The 20,895-nt window shown below is 37.1% G+C and overlaps 2 protein-coding genes across 2 annotated transcripts in view; one reads left to right on the forward strand and one right to left on the reverse strand.

Annotated features, from left to right (window-relative positions):
* Il1rapl2 (interleukin 1 receptor accessory protein like 2) overlaps positions 1 to 20,895 on the forward strand; it is a 1,287,414-nt gene that overhangs the window by 648,225 nt on the left and 618,294 nt on the right. The gene's annotated exons all lie outside the window — the stretch shown is intronic.
* Tex13a (testis expressed 13A) lies at positions 14,031 to 15,542 on the reverse strand. The gene is made up of 3 exons (XM_063246648.1): positions 15,513 to 15,542; positions 14,816 to 15,306; positions 14,031 to 14,714 (listed from the first exon to the last, which is right to left on the reverse strand). The coding sequence occupies exons 2-3, from the start codon at positions 15,272 to 15,274 to the stop codon at positions 14,031 to 14,033; spliced, it is 1,143 nt and encodes a 380-aa protein (XP_063102718.1). The 5' UTR covers positions 15,275 to 15,306; positions 15,513 to 15,542.

The following is a 20,895-nucleotide window of genomic DNA, read 5'->3' on the forward strand; positions in this document are numbered from 1 at the left end:
TGGAGTATTTTTGAATTTATTGGCCTTAGTTTTAATCTTAATGGGTGGGAGAGAGTGGCCCATCCTTTAAGAGTTAGCAGGAAATCTCAAATGGGTTATACTGATAATCCCAAGCCTCCATTTATCCTATTAGATTGATAAATTTAGTTGCGTGTTTATAACAGCACAATTCAAAATAACTAAATCTTGGTAGCAGTCTATATGTCAATCAGCAGATGAATGAGTAGAAAATGTGATATTTATACACAGTGAGGCCCTATTCTGCCATGAAGAAAGATAAAATTGAGTTGTTTTAGAAACATAGATGCACTCTGAGGCCATAATGGTAAGTACAATAAATCTGACACACAAGCTTAAATATTACCTATTTTTTTCCTTATATGAGAAACTCAAAATAGAGACAAAGAGCAAAATACAAGACAAATAATAGGAAACAGGGAGGTAGATCTTTTGCAAAGGGAAGGGGACCAACAGATAGATAGAGGCAATAGGATGAGTATGGGAATGTGAGTGAAAAAGAGTTGCCATGTATTATGAGTATGTACAAATCCTGTATGAGGATAATAATCCAGAAAAAGTTTTAAAATTTCCCCAACAAACTATGGCTAATAAATTGTAGAACTGAGACATGCTGACGCCTGTCTGACTTCATAACAGGTAAATACCCATAATCATTTTTTTCTACTCATTTCTTATTTATTACTTGTTATTTATAGGATCCTGTATTTGTGCATCACAACAGATGATGAATTTCTGTCTATATAATGCTCTCTAGTTCTGTACCTAGTTTCCCTATTGTGCAGTGATTTGTGGTGATAGAGACAGAATTATAAAACTGATAGTGGTGTTCAATAAAATATGTATTCTAATTTCATAAAAATGAGGATCACATTACAATATAAATTTTTAAACACAAAACCAAACTGCTTGGCTTATGAAGTTGAAACCCTGTGTGATCACCTTTGAGCTTCCAAACCTAAGTATTGTTTCTACCAAAGAATAAAGGTGAAGGAACATTGCAGGAGGTATATCCTTAACAGGTTCTTTCTTTTTGACTATTCTTAACTCCCAAACACTCAGAGTAGAAGACTTAACAGTGAATCAGTTAGAAAAAAACATGTACATCGTACATGTACGCAGTGATACAATGAATATAATCAGATGTCATAAATATGTTATTTTACTCAAGAACTAATTACATAAAACTACCTTCTTACTTTTGCCTTGAAGTTGAAGCATTTCATAGTGAAACAGAAAGAGTTCATTCACTCCTACCTGCAAGTGTTTGTTTTCTTTTATGAAAGGGATAATTTTCAGCCAACATCATTTCAATGCTCAGTATCAATCATTCATTAAACATATACTTGAGTACTTCCTATGGAAAATGTATTAAAATGTAAATGCAAATGATAAGATTCCTTATTTCTAACTGATTACATGAGAAATTAGGGCATGTCTACAAATCATAAATAATCATAACTCAAAACACTGGATCTCATGTGGTTTATAATAGAGTTGCATGCTAGGAAACAGTGTACCAGCTAAACATATAGTTAAATGCTTGAATATTTAAAAATTTACTGAAAAAGTGAAGATATCAAGAGAAAAAACATCAAGAGAGCCAATTTGCAACTTTGTACAAGACACAAAATAATATTTTTATATTACTTTTACTCCCAAAATCTTTTACATGCTGTATCTTCTCAGCAACTTCTTTCATCACTTGTTACTCTCATTCCCAGCTAAAATCTCTGCCTGGAATTAATGCTCTGCAAATTTCTCATCCTCCTCATTTGTTTACCTGTAAGTAGCTCTGGTTCCCCTTTCAAATGTAATGCAGTTGAATTATCACTGTGCCTTGCAATTGTTCAGCTGTTTCTAGCCAATGTTCCTATTCTACACTGAAATGGTATACCAAGAATCTCCTTGCATGTTACTGGATTTTGGGAGAACCATGCAGCTAAAAAAAAGCCTTACATTTAGAGGATAAGAAATGGGGAAAACCTGAAAACGCTAACTTAATATCTTACATCCCATTACTTGTGAAAGAAGTTAGTATGTGATGAAAAAAAAAAAAAAAAAAAAAAAAAACAGAGAGCATATAGTAGTATAGAATATGAAACAAAGGGGTAGTATAATATAACTATCAAAGGGAAGTAATTTTGTCTGGAACCTGAGTTTATCAAGGCCTAATTTTTAATGTCAATTTAATAATAACCTTTCTTTATGGAGGCATATATATATATATATATATATATATATTTATATATATATGCATTTTAATGCATTTTTGTGTCTTTCATACAGGGTTTCACTATGCAGTTCAGGCTAGCCTTGAACTCACTTTGTAACCCAGGCTGGCCTTGAATTCCAAGCTGTCCTACTGGTTTAGCTTCCTGAGTGATAGGATTACAGGTGTGTGCCACCATACCTGGCTTCAGTTACATTCTTTGAGCATGGTATTTTAAGACATTGACCAGTTCTTAGAAGAAGAGATACAATTAATGGATACCTTAACTTAAAATTAGGCAATAAGACACATTTCTAGCAGACAATGTTTCTATGGAGGAAATATATATTTAAAGGAAGTACATCCCTTTTATGAACCTATATCATTGAAGAAGAGCAAAGTGTCTGACCTCAGCTTGTTAATCAGAACATGCAATCCCACTAGTTTTCTCAGTGATAGGAACTCACACAGATGAATCTTCCTCTCTTACTGCAATGAAGAGAATCCATCTTAGCAAGACAGTTCATTGGCATTTTGTGGATTCAATCTATGGCTGTGAAACAACAAACAATAAACTAAGTAGGAGGGAGATATCTATTTCCACCCTTTGGCCTCGTTTTCATTAAGACAAAACCTAGGCACTGATCTACACACACTCATTTATTTCCACATTAAATCATACTCTTTAATGGCAAAGCATACATATTTATTCAGGTATAGAGAAATACTGTATGCATAATTACCTTTTAGTCCTGTTATTCTGATCATCTCTTTATGCCTTATGCCTTTCTCCTCACTCCATAAGGAAAGGATTTTGGCCACACTTCATACTTACATCCTTTTCCTTGTTGGTAGGTTTTTAATTACATCTTCAGTTTCATCAATATTGGGTTATTTGGAATTTTTGTATCTTCTTGATTCAACTTTGTTAATTCATTCTTTTCCCTTAGGGAAAGATATCTCACCTCCTTTTAAATTGATCTTTAATTTGCTTATATGTATCCTTCTTTAAAAAAAAACAAGTAGGCCATAGGTCTGCAGAGGAGGAGCTGGGCAGATCTGGGGTGCCCTCACTGGCCTCTCTGCGTGTCTGGAGGACTCTGGATATCTGCGCCCAGACTGCTGGAGTTCCCTCAGGCTTCCAGGTGCAGTGAAGGAGAGAGGTGGGTTTGAGGCTTCCACATCAGCCTCCCCATTCCCGGCTTCACTTGGAGACCTGCTGAGCTCCCCATAGGTGGGCTGGCCCACACTACCAGCCTAGCCCAGCCTGTTTAGCTGCCGCGCCTGGCCATTGGTCTGCAGAGGAGGAGCTGGGCAGATTTGGGGTGCCTGCATCGGCCTCTCCATGTGTCTGGAGGACTGTGGATATCTCTGCAACCAGGGAGGGTCCACAGGTTCCTGAAGCACTGCGGCCTGTGGTGAGTACCCTAACCCGGCTGCGATTGAAGAACTGTGGAGCTTCCAAGAGGCAGGTGGGCGCACAGTGTCCCTGAGGCCCAGCTTGTCTGGAACTGCGGAGTTCTGAGCAGGCAGAGGAGGGCCACTGGTTCTGTAGGCCTAATGGCTTGGGGTAGCGTGGCGCCAGAGTCTCAGTAGCTCCAAACATAGAAGGGGATTTTCAACAGATCCTGAGGAAGCTTTCAAATAACACTTGAAACACAGAAATATAGGAAAATGACAAAACGAAAGACCAAATTACAACCTCAAACCTCCAGCCCATCTCAAGAAAACCTAGGAGTGATGTATATAGAAGAAAATATATCCCATCCACCTCATATATCGGACACAATAGCCACTGAAATTGACAAGCAACTCCAGGAAGCTTTAAAGAAATTCAAACTCAAAATAATCTCCCAGATAAAAGAAGAAATGATAAAAGAAATGAAAGAGATTCTAAATATATCTAAAGAAAACACAGATAAAAAATTGGAGGATCTAAACAAAAAGATAGAATCCCTAGACGAGCAATATAAGAAACAAACAGAATACATAATGCAGATGCACAGAGATATACAGGAAATAAAAAACTCCACTGAAAGTTGTAAAAACCGCCTTAATGAAAGTGAAGATAGAATTTCAGACCTTGAAGACAGGATTGCAGCTAGTGAACAGGAAAGGAAAGATCTTTTGAAAATAACAAGGAACCAGGAAACAACAATTCAACAACTGCAAGACGATGCAAAGAAGAATAACATAAGAATGATAGGGATTAATGAAAGAGAGGGAGACAACATGAAGGATGTCAGGAGGATATTTAGAGAAGTAATAGCTGAAAATTTCCCAAGCATGAGATCAGAAACTGACATCAGGATCAGTGAAGCATATAGAACTCCAAACAGTCATAACCAAAATAAAACTACACCCAGACATATAATAATCACCATCCCAGAAATCCAACACAAGAATAGATTATTAAAAGCTGTCAGAGAGAAAAGACAATTCACTTATAAAGGAAAACCTATCAGAATCACAGCAGACTTCTCAGCACAAACGATAAAGTCAAGAAGAGCATGGAGTGAAGTATTCCAGATCCTAAAGCAAAATGATTTCCAACCAAGACTGATATATCCTGCAAAACTATCATTCAAAATAGATGGTGCAATACGATACTTCCATGACAAAGAACAGCTGAAGAACTTCATGAACACCAAACCAACCCTGCAAAAAATATTGAAAGACAGTTTAGATGCACAAAGGAAAAAACCACTAAGCAAAGCAAATAATTAAACAGAACCGAAAGATAAAGATGCAACAGCAGAGAGATAACATTCCTACAATTAACCAGCATTTAACAGTAATAACCATTAATGTAAATGGTCTCAATGCACCAATCAAAAGAAACAGACTAGCAGAATGGATCAAGAAACAAAATCCAACCATATGCTATTTACAGGAAACCCATCTAACCCAGAAAGATACTCACAGACTGAAAGTCAAAGGATGGAAAACAATTCTTCATGCAGCAGGAATCCAAAAAAAGGCAGGAGTAGCCATTCTGTTTGCAGACAACGTGAACTTTAAACCAACAATGACCATAAAGGACAAAGAAGGTCACTACATACTCGTAAGGGGAAAACTCCAAGAGGAAGAGATAACTATCTTAAATATATACGCACCAAACTCCAGAGCACCCAGTTATATAAAACAATTATTAACAGAAATGAAAACTCAAATTATCAGTAACACAATTGTAACAGGAGACCTTAATACACCACTGACACCAAGGGACAGATCAACCAGACAGAAAATGAGCAAAGAAATAACAGAACTGAATCACACCTGTGAACAAATGGGTTTGATAGACATATACAGAATGTTCCACCCAACAACATCAGAATACACATTCTTCTCAGCAGTACATGGATCATTTTCTAAAATAGACAATATATTAGCTCACAGAACATATTTAAGCAAATGCAAAAGAGTTGAAATCATCCCTTGCATATTATCGGATCATAGCGCTCTGAAATTAGAAATTAATGACAAAGGATACTGCAAAAATTCCGCAAACACATGGAAACTAAATAACACACTCTTGAGTAATCAGTGGGTCACAGAAGAAATTAAAGAAGAAATTAAACAATACCTAAAAGAAAATGAAAATGCAGATACAACTTACCGGAATCTGTGGGATGCAATGAAAGCCGTTCTGAGAGGAAAATTTATTGCACTGAGTTCCCACATCAGGAAAACAGAACGAATACAAATAAATAACTTGATGCTACACCTCAAACAGCTAGAAAAAGAAGAGCAAGTCAAGCCCAAAGCCAAAAGAAGAGAGGAAATTATAAAAATCAGAGCAGAAATCAATGCAATAGAGACTAAGAAAACAATCCAAAGAATCAACGAATCAAAGAGTTGGTTCTTTGAAAGAATAAATAAAATCGATAAGCCCCTAGCCAACCTTATTAAAAAAAGGGAAGAAAAAGCTCAAATTCATGCAATAAGAAATGAAAAAGGAGAAATCACTACAGACCCAATAGAAATACAGAGGATCATCAACACCTATTTCGAAAACCTCTACTCTCAAAAGTTTGATAACACAGAAGAAATAGACAGATTCTTAGAAGCATATGAAGTACCAAAGCTAGATCAAGAGGATATAAAACTGTTGAATAACCCAATCTCTGCTAATGAAATTGAGAATATAATTGGGTCCTTGCCCACCAAGAAGAGCCCAGGCCCAGATGGATTCACTGCAGAATTCTACAAGAAATATAAAGAAGACCTAATGCCGACACTCCTCAAACTATTCAATGAAATTGAAAGGGAAGCAATCCTTCCTAAGTCATTCCTGGAAGCAAATATTACTCTAGTACCAAAACCTGAGAAAGACCCAACTATAAAAGAGAACTATAGACCGATCTCCCTAATGAACACAGATGCAAAAATCCTCAATAAAATATTGGCAAATAGGATCCAGCAAATCATCAAGAAGATTATACACCATGACCAAGTGGGATTCATCCCAGGAATGCAAGGATGGTTCAACATACGCAAATCAATAAATGTAATCCACCATATCAATAAAGCCAAAAATAAGAATCACATGATCATCTCTATAGATGCAGAAAAAGCCTTTGATAAGGTCCAACACTTATTCATGATAAGAACTTTACATAAAATTGGAATAAATGGTCTTTACCTCAATATAATAAAGGCCATTTATGACAAACCAACAGCCAGCATCATAAAAAATGGCCAAAAATTGAAAGCCTTTACTTTAAAATCGGGTACAAGACAAGGATGTCCTTTATCACCACTCCTATTTAATATAGTACTGGACGTACTAGCCAGAGCAATTAGGCAAGAAAGAGAAATAAAAGGGGTAAAGATAGGAAAAGAAGAAGTTAAATTATCATTGTTTGCAGATGACATGATACTCTACATAGAAGACCCCCTAAACTCCATTGAAAGACTCTTAGATACAATAAATAAATTCAGTAATGTGGCTGGATACAAAATCAATACTCAGAAATTAATAGCATTCCTATACACGAACAACAAAATTACAGAGAGGGAAATAAGAGAAACTGGACTATTCACATTAGCAAGCAAAAAAATGAAATATTTAGGAATTACTCTTACGAAAGAAGTGAAAGACTTATACAGTGAAAATTATAATACACTGAAAAAGGAAATTGAAGATGATCTCAGAAAATGGAAAGACATCCCTTGCTCATGGATAGGAAGAACAAACATTGTGAAAATGGCCATTCTCCCAAAACTGTTATACAGATTCAATGCAATCCCAATAGAAATACCATCAACATACCTTATAGACCTAGAGAAATCACTCCTAAATTTCATCTGGAACCAGAAGAGACCTAGAATCGCAAAGGCAATTCTAAGCAGCAAAGACAAAGCAGGAGGCATCACAATCCCTGACTTGAAGTTATACTACAAAGCAACAGTAGTAAAATCAGCATGGTATTGCAATCAAAACAGAGCTGAAGATCAGTGGAATAGATTAGAAGATACAACCACAACTACGAACACACTCAACCACCTTATTTTTGATAAAGGAGCCAAGCAGGTTCACTGGAAGAACGACAGTCTCTTTAATAAATGGTGCTGGAAAAACTGGCTCTCCATTTGCCGAAAACTAAAGCTAGACCCATGTCTATCACCATGTACTAAATTAAAATCTAAATGGGTCAAAGATCTGAATATTAAAACAGAAACACTAAATCTATTGGAAGACAAAATAGGTAGAAACCTTGGAGACATAGGAGTAGGTAAAGAATTCATGAACAGGACTCAAACCGCACGGGAAATACTTCCCAGAATCAATAACTGGGACCACTTCTTATTAAAAAGTTTCTGCATGTCAAAAGAAATCTCCAGCATAGTGAAAAGAAAACCCACAAACTGGGAAAAGATTTTAGTGAACTCTCTCTCAGACAAGGGCCTCTTGTATAAAACATATAAAGAATTAAAGAAACTCAGACCTCCGAAATTCAAAGATCCAATCCAAAAATGGGCATCTGAGATGAATATGCAATTCTCAGATGAAGAAATGCAAATGGCAAATAAATACATGAAAAAATGCTCATCATCATTGGTCATTAGAGAAATGCAAATTAAAACCACACTGAGATACCATCTCACTCCTGAAAGAATGGCCAGGATCAAGAAAACCGACAACAAATGCTGGAGAGGCTGTGGGGAAAAAGGAACTCTCCTGCACTGCTGGTGGGAGTGTAGACTGGTACAGCCTTTGTGGAGATCTGTCTGGAGATTTCTCAAAAAGTTGGGACTGGAAATCCCATTTATTCCAGCTATTCCACTTCTAGGCATATTCCCAGAAGAACTGAAAGCATCATACCACAGTGATATATGTGCACCTATGTTTATAGCAGCACAATTTGTAATCGCCAGATCTTGGAAACAACCCAAGTGCCCATCAACTGAGGAATGGATAAAAAAGTTGTGGTATTTCTATACAATGGAGTATTATTCAGCTATAAAGAAGGATCACATTGAGATATTTATCAATAAATGGGCGCAACTTGAGACCATACTCATTAGTGAAATAAATCAATCTCACATGTGTGAATACCGAATAGTTTCCCTAATGTAAATAATGATTCAAATATATAAAAATATGTGGTAATCATGATTCCCCATTAGGTGGCCTTAAAGCCTTATAAAGTTTTCACTCATTAATTAGAAAGGCTTTATTCTGGGGTTCTTGATATGAAAATATTTGAAACTAGAGTATATGAAGTTTTATCCAAATATTTCAAGGAAAAAGACACTATGGTAACTACTATTAAGTCAGGTTATAAGGTGGTGAAGTACTAGGTTGTTGAAACAGTCATGCTGTGACCTCTATTGTTATATTGTTATGTCCTGTTTTATCTCAGTCTCCCCCTTATTGTTTCAAAAAAAATTATTTAGTCATTTCTTATGTTTGTCTTAATTAAAGAAAAAATTCAAAAAAATTAGGATATATAAATAGTAACTCTTTTTGATTTCCTATTAACTTGTTTTGAAGTCCTGTAGTACTCCCACGATCTTGTTTTGACTGATTAGACTCTGTTCCATTCTATATGATAATATCAAGTTTGAAGACATAGGCAACTACTTTAAAGACAATAAGATTCACTAAGATACCCATTCTGGTTTGACTATTGTCTTCTTTGGAAGTCCTGTAATGTTTACAATGCCTAAGTTTTATTGGTCTTGTTCTCTACTGTTTTGTCCAACTTTATAATATCTAATAAGATAGACAATTCTTTTTAAGGAAACAAGGGACAACGTTGATAACCATTGTTGATAAACTTGTACTCTGTTCTACACCATGTGCTATGTCTATCCTTGGTATTGACTGACAGCTTTGTTTTGCCATATTTGACTGTATTCTCCCCCCCCCCCAAAGAAAGTAATAAGCACTAAGGAGTAATAAAATCCAAGATGTGTAAATTTTGTTGTAAAAAAGAGAGGGGAAAAAAAAAAAGAAAAAGAGCTCTAACGGATATAACAGCAAGTGTGTTTGGGGGTGTTAAATAGCTGACTTTATCATTGTTTTTGGAACATTGAACACAGCTGTTTGCAGTCTCCCTGTTTGAATGTCCACCTTGTGTTCTTTGATACTGTGATTTGAGGAACTATTTTCAAGAAGATAGTGTGTAATCTACTAGCAGGTAATTTCTTACTGTTATGTTTTTTTGTTTTGTTTTGTTTTGTTATGTTTTGTTTTGTAGTTCTGTATTGCGTGTACCCTTACGCCGCTTTGGTTTGTTTTGTGTTTTTCTCTTTTTTCCTCTTAAATAAAAAAAAAAAAAAAAAAAAAAAAAAAAAAAAAAAACAAAAAACAAAAAACAAAAAAAAAAACAAAAAAAAAAAAAAAACAAACAAAAACATGTAAAGCTTTGCCAATAGAAATAGGTAGCGGGAAGACAATTTTGAGATGTGACATTCAATAAAATGAGGTTGGCAACAGTGGTTATTTACAGCATGGTAAAAAGCCATAGAAAATCCAGATTTTTAAGGCATCGGGGAAGTTTTCTATATGAGTTAACCTTTCTGTACACTCTGGCCTACTTTTGACTTTGGTCTCCTGTAACATCAAAGAAAGATAAGAAAGCATTGTTATTTCTAAGTAAAATATCATTTGAGTTATTTTTACTTTCTATGATTTTTGGAGACAGGTATAGCCAAGTTTGACCTCCCAGCATATGGATGGGTTATCAGAAAGAGGAAAGTCAATAAAGGAATCCTATGTGGTCATTCCCTTTCACCACTTTGTTTTTGTTCTTTTGCTGTTGTTATCTTTTGTTTTGTTGAGAGAAGGCTTACTATGTGGTCCAGGCTGGCCTCGAACTCAAGATGATCTTGCCCCAGCCTCCTTAATGCTAATATAGGGATTACAGGCATGCACCACCATGACTGGCTCTTCCTTTTATCACTATATTATAATCTCAAAAGGTAACCCCAAAGAAGTACATGACATTTTTAGAGATACAACTCACTGAATTGGAGCAAGGCATTGATTCTGGTGAAATTTCATCCCATTTCTTGTTTTCTCTCATCCTCTAGAGATAGGTCCTTCTTTGGTAACATCATTTTTAAAGATATCTTCCTTTTAACCTGCCAAAGCGTAAGAGGGCTCAAAAGCTAAGGCAAATCACCTATTTGTTTTGTAGATGGCATTCAGTAATGGAAGCCAAATTTATTTTATCCTATTGAATCTTTTGCCCTAGACTTAAAGAGAAAATAATTCAATAGACACAACACATAAAGTTGAGAATGTGTTTTTATCTTTCAGTAATCCTAAGAAACATTATATATAAATCTTAAAAGACCAAATCCCTTAATAAAAAAAATATAAAAACAAGTAATACCTGAGAGATTTATGTCCAGTAGCTTTCCTGGAGCTACCTACCCTTTTCTATGCACTCTCCTGGGTTCCTACTGCCATCCAAAATCTAAGGATTTTCCTCCAGTTAGCCCTATATGAATGGGGTCCTCATCCCCACACTGCCTACCTGCACAGTTATTTCTATATGTACCGTTTTGTCATGCTCATGGTCTTATTTCTGCCTGTGCTCACTTTTAGCTTCCTCATCTAACAGACACACATACAGGAGCTACCTTATTTTCCCATTTTTAGCCAAAAAATCAGTCTTTTTCTTTATTCTGTCCCAGAGAAGGAATAACCCTTTCCAAACATACCCAAGCCAGTTAATTCATGTCATTAAAAAATAAATCATGAACATTTTATTATTTTATTTCTATAAAACAGAGTCACATAAAAATATTTTTTTTTTATCTCCTTGACCCTATTCTACCCCACACCACCTTATCTCCAAGCACAATACTGCTTTCAACCCCTGAATCTGACTTCACTCTTCCTAGGTAATTAATTGTTTGCTAAATTTATTTCCATATTTTTATATTTACTCAAGAACAAATCTACAAATTTACATAGCATATAATGCACAGTAACATAAATTTTAGAGGGATTTGATCAATTTAATAATACTGTGGCCATACCTCCAATATGATAATGCAGGGTCTACACGAATCATTCACATTTCTCATATTTTCAAACATTTTCTGCTATCATCTTATTGCTCAGATTTCTCCCATATTCAAGAAACTGGATATGATACCATGTACCTCACATGACTCCATCCTTTCACAGTCAACTTCTGTTCTTGAAAAGAGCTTCCCCTAACTGAATCTACTTACTTCCCATTCACTCCTTAGTCTTGCAGTTTTGCTTCTATCCTACCACTCTCCTAAATTTGCTTTAAGATCCAAAGTAAACACTAGACCTAAATTACATTTTTCAAATGCTGTCTCATTGAGCTGCTGAGCCTCTGTGACCTTCTCCTTTGTTTCTTCCCTTGATAAGACTGTTCCTAAATATTTCACCACCTCCACCATTCCCAAATTGGGATGCTTTTCACTTTAGTTGATCTGGTAATGTCCAGATACTTTTTCTGTTATCACAACCGAGGGAGTAGGGTTGGTGAGTACCATTGGAATCTACTGTGCAGAGGCAAGGGATTCTGCTGAACATCCTGCAATGTAGACAGCCATCAACAACAAATAATAATTTAAATAAAAATGTCAAAGAATACATAAGTTAAGAAATTTCTGTCCTAGAGAGTGAGTAGGTATGTGAATATAAAGTTATAGGTTAGGGATATGGCCCCCACTTCTGATGATGATTGTCCCCATCCCATTACGAGACAACCCAAAGTCACATATCCAGAGATGTCCCAGGGCCACAACAGCTTCCAACTCTCTAAGTCCACCGTCTTCAGGTAATGTCCAGAATTCCTCCATTTCTATTTCAGTCTGGTCCAGGTGCAGCTGCATCCCATCCTTCTCCCTGAGGGCAGAAGGGCTCATGATCCCCTCTATGTAGCTTGTCATCAGATGAGGAGAAGCAAACCAACCCACCACCCACTATCACCCATCCCCTGGAAATTAATTTTACATTGTCATATGTTTACTATTTCATGTTTCTGAATGTACAGAAAGCTTTATAGCTAGACTCTCTACACATGTATCTTGATAGTGGGTTGGACAAAGAAAGCACCATTCTTTTGTGCATGGTCTGGATCAGCAAACCTTCTGAGTACTGTCAGTTGTTGACTTATCTCCTGTGTAGTGATGTAACTTCCCTGTTCAGATATGACTGGCCCTGGTTCTACCTAGAAGGGACTAGGAGGTACTCCTCATGATGCTGTAAAGTGATAGTAATCCTCACCTGTAGCTAATGTTGGCATTCTCAGTGTGCAACCCTGTGGGATCCATTTAGGGGTGGCATATGTCTGCATATTAATTTGAATCAAGCACAAACCTAAGTTTAACCCCAAACCTATAACCCTAATCCTGTTTTATTTCTTGTGATATAACTCTTTGAACAGGAGTCTCTGTCCAGTTCATTCCCAAGCACTCTTAGGATACAGGAATCCCTACCATTTGTCAAACCCTGATGGAATTCCCAAACCAATTCCAACATTTTGATAGCATGTTTTTTGAAATTGCTCTCCTGGTGCCAGTTTCTGACCTGAAAATGATCTGGTTACTCATGACAGGAATACATTGAAGTTACTATAGGCAAAAGGGGATCTGGATAAAGTGGATGTTTATGTAGCACAATTGCAGGAAGGGAAAAGCAGTTGAGTCACTCCCACTTTCCACAGCTCTCTGGAGGTATTGTGTTAACTCTGTACTTCTTTATGCCTTTCTGGACCTTATACCATACTTGTATCTCCTAAATGACCCCCTCTGTAAAGTACCTGGTCCTGCTCCCCCACAGCTAGAACTAGGTCTTAGTGTTTGTGCCTGTGACCCCAGCCCCAACTCGAAACAACCCACTACTCCACTGCCCAACCCAATTCTGAGTATGGAATCTGCCTCTGTTCAGTTTCTTGAGCCTGAGAATCTGTGTGGTTCAGGATGGTCAAATGCTCACCCATTCTCATCATCTAAGTCCTAGGCATGGTGGTGGGGAGGTAGAAGAGTTTATAAATGTAGCTGTTAGGTCCACTAGACACTAGGATGGGGAGACATCCATGCACACACACATGTATGCATGTGCACACACACACACAAAGCTGCAGCAGTTCTGGGGTGTTTCATGGAATACAAAAGAGATCGTCATCTAAACGTGTCTCGTCCCACCAAGTACATCCTCTCCAACACCCACCCAACTCTCTCTCACTTATTTGGCTCCATATTCCCACCCTCACCCCTGGCACTCAACACAGGCTGCCCACATCAGAAAATAGACTGCTCATTGAGGTGTTTGTTTCATTGCATGCTAATTATTTTACTAAGGGCTTTGCAGCCAGATTCCCCTCCTGCAGCGGAAGCAATTTTCCCTTCGTGAAAAATTCACAGCCTTACACCAAGGGCAATTCCAATCCCCAGGCTTGCGAAAAAATGGACTTTTTCTCTGCTGGAATTCCAAGTCTCTCTTCTTTTTCTGGTGTTCTTGTGGGTCTATTCCTTGAGCCCACACATCAGACCACCAGCTAAAATCAGATGCTGCGTAGTGGGAGGGCATCTGATGTGAAACAGGTGCTGTGATCGTGGCTGCTAGTGGAGGTGGGGAGGATGCAGCTGGGAAACAGGACAAAGGGCTTGAGTAGCTGTATGTGAAAGAGGCAGGGAGCTGGACAGGTAGGGGATCTGGTGAGGTTGTGGATGCGGCCTTCAGGGTCCCAGAGAGATAAAGCGTAGCTTTTTCTATAGGCCTAGTATCATTCTCCTTCTCTCTGCCACTGGTGTGATTTTTCTGCTGGGCAACTCCAAGAAACTGCAGGACACTATCACTTAGATCCTCCTCTGAGGTTGCACTGGTCACATCCATCTCTTCTTTTTCTCTTCCTCCAGCTGTACCACTAGCTTCAGCTTCTTCCACCGCTTGCTTCTCACCTGCTCCTAGTATCTCTACCTCTTGGACACCAATCAGGTCTAGCTCCTCCAAAGTTGGCTCTGGGATACCTTTCAGCTCCTGAAGAGAAGTGGGCAGGGCCTGAGACACACATCCCAGGCATGGGTGTCTGGTGGGGTATAGATATAGGGCTGGAGTGGGTCTAGTGGGGTTTGGCTTACCGCCTGCACAAGTTTCCACCTTAGCAGGTCTCTCTCTTTCTGCACTTGGGCCAGCTTGGCATGGATCAGCCACAACTGGAAGGCAGCCTCCTTGCGCTCCACCTCCTGCTGCTCAATGAGCTGCTTCAAATCCGAGGCCAAGGCATGAGTGGCTGACTTGTGCAGTTTGGCAAAATCATACAGCCACTGCACCCTGCGCCCTTGTAAGAGCTCCTGCCTGCGAGCTAAGCGCACGCCCAGGGCCAGGGTGCCCCAGGTACACGCCTCTTGAGCTTCTCTCGGCACTTCGCTATCCTCCAGAACAGCCTTGATCTTGTCTTCTATCTCCTCCCAGGACAGAGACAGATTTTCAAGGTAGAACTCGGGGCCTTTTGTGTGCCTGGCCATCTTCTCATTGATGAAGTCTACCAATGAGCCATACTGGAACCCAGTATAGGGGTCCTCAGGTCTCAAGGCCATGATGGTTAAGGGCCTTAGTGCTTTTGCTGGCCCTGTTGGGATAGATCAAACTGTTGTTCCTTCCCTCCCTCTTAGGCCCTCCCCCCCCACCCAACCTCCTCCTACCCTACTCCTCTCAGCCTTGATCGTCAGAATCGACTCCCTGGCTAGGCTTTCCCCCACTTTAGGACACTTCCCAAGGCGACCTTAACTCTCTAGCCAACGCCCAGAAGAGGTACATGCTGACCACCCTGCCTACCCTGGCCAGGGCCAAGAGGGTATTTCTTCTTCCCAGGTCACCAAGGAAAGGAAGTTGTGAGGTCAAGTGTGGAGAGTTTTGCTCTTGGACTGTTCCAACTTCCAGAGAGTACAGGGGTGGGTGACTGTGTGAGAAGAAGGTTATTCTGTTTCTTAGGACACAAATGAACCTATCACATGGGTGAAAGCCCTGGAAGCTGAGAAGAAATGGGAATGGTTAGCAAAATCTCAGAATCAAGAAAATGAAGCTCTTATAAGTAAATCCAAAAAGTCTCAACCCTCCCATTTATAGTGAGTTTATCCCATAGCAGGAGCTTGTAGGCCCTCTGCTGGAGATGGAATGTTCCAGAATAGAATACTGCTCTAGCTGCTTATTGGTTTCTGCCACATTCTGACTACATCCCCCAACAATCTTTTTTTTTTTTTTTTTTTTCGTTTTTATCGGTACCAGGGATCGAACTCACGACTGCCTGCTTATCCCCCAACAATCTGAAGCTGCTCTTCCAGACTTCTGAATTCCTACATGAGTGTTATTTAACATATTTTTTGTAAAAGGGCCAGAAAGGGTATTTGAGTATTGGTGGATAAAGAAGCTCTGTCCGAACTACTTTTAGAATAAAAGTATTCTTAAATAATAACTAAAGTTATGAAAATTGCTGTGTCCCAGTGAAACTTTATTTACAAAAGCAAGCAGTTGGCATGATTTGACCTGCAATTTGCTGACTCTTGACCTATGTTTCCATTTCATACATGTCCTAAAGTCATGTAAAAGTCAAAATATTCATACTACAATTAACCCTCTTCCCCTTAAAAGAAAGACTAAACACGTTTAAAAATCTATTTGAGCAAAGAATGATTTATGAATGAGGCACTATTCATACTAGAAAGAATTTAAAGAGTTCATTACATGAGTATGAGCAATGAACTCTATAGAAGAAACATCAAATTAGATAAATTACTGAATTGGTTACAGCTAAGAATTTGCCTTATTTGTGCATGGTTTCATGAGGCATTTGACTTATTTGAGCATGGTCTAATCACTTGGCTGTTGGTGATTCCCAGAAACTTGTCCATTTGTGATTGGCTGACATTCAGCTACTTTGTATATTTATAAATTTTACTAAATTTTGTTGTAGTTTGTTAGGTTAAAAACTTAAAGACATCCTTAAGCTGTAACCCCTTGCTTATTTATTTTAGCACCCTCAGGAGATAATTCCCTTCACATATTCTTATGTGGAACAATACAGAATTCTCAAAATCATCATCAACTACCTCCCTGGCATAAGAAAACAAAGTACTCAACATGTCTTTTTGTTATTATCATAGTAACATCTAGTGTTTATATTTTTACTCAAGGAATGTCCATGTTTCGTCCTAAATAATCTTCCTATCTAACATCTTCCTCCTAATGTCCAATAATTTCCTGATCTCTCTTATGGTTGTGTTAATCTTAAGCTTCAACATATTTGAAAATTCCTTTGCTGTACTATTTGGCTTGACATTAAATTCTCACCTCAGACTACCTTTCTAATTTACTCTCTCCATTCTCTTTATCCCTGTCATTTATTCTACCAAGGGACTAAGCCATGCAAATATACCTGTTTTAGATTTTACATCAATTCTTACACCAACAAATCAGGACACTTATTATTTTGTGTGCATTATGTTCTGTTCTATGGATTAAAATGAGAAGGCTAATAAATCCTCTTTAGCAAACTAGTATTAGATAGTATGAGAGAAAAAATTACTGGGTTAGCCATTAAAATATTACCTAAGAAGTTAATTAAATCCCAAGGCTTTAAAGTTCCATTCTTTCACTTTTTAAAAAAATACTGTCTTATCTTTTCTATTTCTTATTCTGTATTTATCAGCCCATGGTGGAAAGAGTTCATATTGTGCTTTATTCATTATTTTTAAGAGAAAAACAATAGAAATAAAATAAAAGTTTAAAATCATGCTAATAGGAAAGTAATAATAATTTATATATTATGTATTGTCATCTTCATAGTAGTTACTCAGAGTGTAAGATGTAGGCATGAAATATTGTCCAAACCATATTAGCAAAAATCTTTCTTTTCATTGAAAAGCCAAACTAGCTATATAACAATCTTAACTATCTTGTGTGTGTGTGTGTGTGTGTGTGTGTGTGTGTCCCCTTTTCTCTTACTTCCTTTCCCATTTTCCATCAATTTCTCTTTTCTTTTGAATAGCCTCTTCTCAATTCACAATATCTGTTTTACAATTTCTGTCTTATCTACTTATTTATATTCTCACACTAGTGAGAAATATGATGTTTAGACATATGTGTCTGCTTTATTTCATTTATGAGTATGGTCTTATATTTTATGTTTATTTGAAAAGTCTTCCAGTTTATCATTTTTAGAGCTGAGTAATACTCCATTATATAAATAAAACACATCGTTTTATCCATTCTTAAGTTGATGGGCATTTGAGTTGCTTCCAAAATTAACCTATTACAAATTGTGCTGCTATAAACATGAGTACACATACTGCTATGGTGTTATCTTTTTTTAATTCTTCTGGGAAGATATCCAGAATGGGAATAGCTGGGGCAAATGGGACCTGTAATCCTAGATTTTAAGGAATATTCACACTAATTTCCACAGTAGTTACACCAGTCTACATCCCAATTAACAGTGGAGAAGGGTTCATTTTTCCCCACAGATTTGCCATGGTTAGTTATTGGTTGATTTCTTCATGGTAGTCATTCATTCTTTCTGGAGTGAGATGAAACCTCAGAGTTGTTTTATTTTGTATCTCTCAAGTGATAAGTGATATTGAACATTTTTTCATGTATTTTATACTTGTATTTTTTATTTGAGAAGTGTGTATTCATCTCTGATGCCCATTTTTGGATTGGGGCTTTAAATGCCTGTTATTTTTTTCATTTCTTGGAATTTTCTCTTAACAAGTACGTAGTTATTATTCCTTGTCACTTTTGTTCAATTTTGGCTTAAATTTTACATTGTCTAGAATAGCTACCCCTGCTTTTTTTTGGGTTCCTGTGGCATGGAGAATTGTTTTCTGTCCTTTGACTTTTAGTCTATGAATTTCTTTTTGGGTTAAATGTGTTTCTTAAATGAAACATGTTGTCAGATATTGTTTCTTGATCCACTCTGCCAATCTCTTCTGATTGATGAGTTATAATTTTTGTATACATCAATGTATTACAGTGAGTGATAAGTGGTATATATTAGCTTGTCTTTTTCATGGTATATTCCCTTTCTTGGTTCCCTGACTTTGTCCTCTGTTTTACTGCTTGTCCAGCCTACTGCCTTGTTTCTATTGGAGTTCTTGTTTTTGTGTTCTTCATTTTCTCTTTCTAATGTATCTTTCAGAGCATTTTCTAGAGCTGGATCCATAGTGATAAATTTCTTCCATTGTTCTTTGTCATGGAAGCAACGTATTTCTCCACTGATCTTGAAGGAGGTTTGTGGTGTACATTATTCTGGGTTTAAGGTGATTTTCTTTTAGGGCTTGAAATGCATCACTCCACGCTTTCTTTGATTTGAGAGTTCATAATGAGAAGTCTGCTGTGATTCTGATGGACATTTCTGTTTTTGTTTTACTCTAGCTGATTTTAACATTTTGTTCTTGTTTTGAAATTCTGAAATCTTGAATATTATCTGCCTTGGTATAGATTTATTTTGGTCATTGTTATTTGGAGTTTTATAGGCTTTTTTATTTGTATGCCAAATTGTTTATCCATGTTTGGGACATTTTCTGCCATTATTTCTGGGAAGAGGTTTTTTTTTTTTTATTTTTTTTTTTATAATGTGTTATGCTCTGTCTCCAGCTTTCTCATTGACTCCAATCAATATTATTTCGTTCTTTGCTTAATCTTGTAGCTGTTGCATTGATTTCTTACAATCTCTTTTTATTTTTCAGATATCATTCTTTTCCTGGTCAATAGTTATATTTCTGTCTTCTAGATCTGATATTCTATCCTCTTCTTCATTCAGTCTTTAATGAATACTTTAATGGTGTTTTAAATCTTCTGGGCTTCTGTTTGGATTTCTGTTTGGGTTTATGTTTCTGTTGAAAAATAGATCAGAAGAGAGAAGCTCAACTCAGGATTAAGTGCCTTGATGGTAGTTTTTGATTCTTACATGACTGAATGAGGCTGCAACTTATGAGAAAGTATAGAATTAAAGATATATATTATAGATTTGGATGTTTTCAGCATTCAGTTGTGGCTGGGATCTTTTGCTTGAACAAAATCTCTGGAGATGAAGATTAGCTTGAAAGTAAAAAAAGTCAAACAGATCCAAAAACAAGGCCTTGAAAATCATAACCAACACTTCAAAAATAGGTCAAGGAAGAATATACAATAGGCATGGTCTGAAAAGTAGACATTTGAAAGAAGAAGATACTTTTAAACTAAGTAAAAGTTTACAAAGTAGCAGCAGTGGTTATCATTTGCAAATAAAGCACAGAAGTTAGATCGGGTAAAGTTGAAAAAGGTCTTTGGATTTTAGCTAATAAGATATACTTTTTAATCTAGTGATAGAAAGTGAATAAAATGATGGAGCAGAAGTGAGATGATGGTAGGCTATGAGTAAATTTAGACAAAGGAATAAAAATTTTGAATACTGACAAGTCTTTCAAGATCTCTGGCATATGTTGAGTGGACAGAGTTCATTGAATAGATTAAGTAAGAATAGTGTTTGGTAGTGTGGTAGATTAAGTAATGGACACCTTGTAATACCAAGCTGAACTGAATCCGTGTGGTTTTAGGTATGGATGGCCTACCTGAGGAGTGTTGCCATTAAGATTGCATTAAGATTAACTAGAGGGGAAAATGTTGTGCTGTTGACTTTCTTTGAGAAGCTTGTCATGCTAGTTTTCCTGATAGGAACTCAGCTTTTCTTATCATTGGAGGTCCTCAGGTACTCGCTATTACTGAGAATGGCTGCAATTCTCTTTGGGGAGCTCCAGTCCTTACTTTGTTCCACCACTGAATTTGAGTCTTTCCAGTGTAGATCCTTGATACAGACTTGCATGAGACATTGTTATGAGCTTTAGGCCTCCACCTTGGACTTATGGAGGACATTGCCAGGGATTCTAGGTCTTCAACTGGACTTTTGAAGGACATTGCTGTGGGATCTAGGTCCTCAACTGAATTATTTGGTTCTCTAGTGTATGGATAGTTCTCTTTTACACTTTTATATTTGACTCTTTAGGTTAATATTATAAAATAATCCTATAATTATGTTTCTGGTATTAAATCTATTCCTTTGTAAACCATGACTAAAAAAATAACTTAGTTGCTGATTCAGTTAAGTTATACAGAAAAAATAATTGTGTACCATGTATGGAGAGACAGTTACTCAAGTGTAAAGAAAACATTTTTAAGAGGTTGT

This window comes from Cavia porcellus, unplaced genomic scaffold (assembly GCF_034190915.1).
Source record: "Cavia porcellus strain 051 isolate PalLab524CR breed Dunkin Hartley unplaced genomic scaffold, mCavPor4.1 scaffold_3, whole genome shotgun sequence".
Lineage (NCBI taxonomy): Eukaryota > Metazoa > Chordata > Mammalia > Rodentia > Caviidae > Cavia > Cavia porcellus.

Bases quoted from the DNA above. Each gene is read 5' to 3' on its own strand.
- Tex13a (XM_063246648.1), bottom strand. From the start codon at position 15,274: ATGGCCTTGAGACCTGAGGACCCCTATACTGGGTTCCAGTATGGCTCA. The intron at 14,715-14,815 runs GTAAGCCAAACC...ACTTCTCTTCAG, and splicing joins GGTGGAAACTTGTGCAGGCG to GAGCTGAAAGGTATCCCAGA.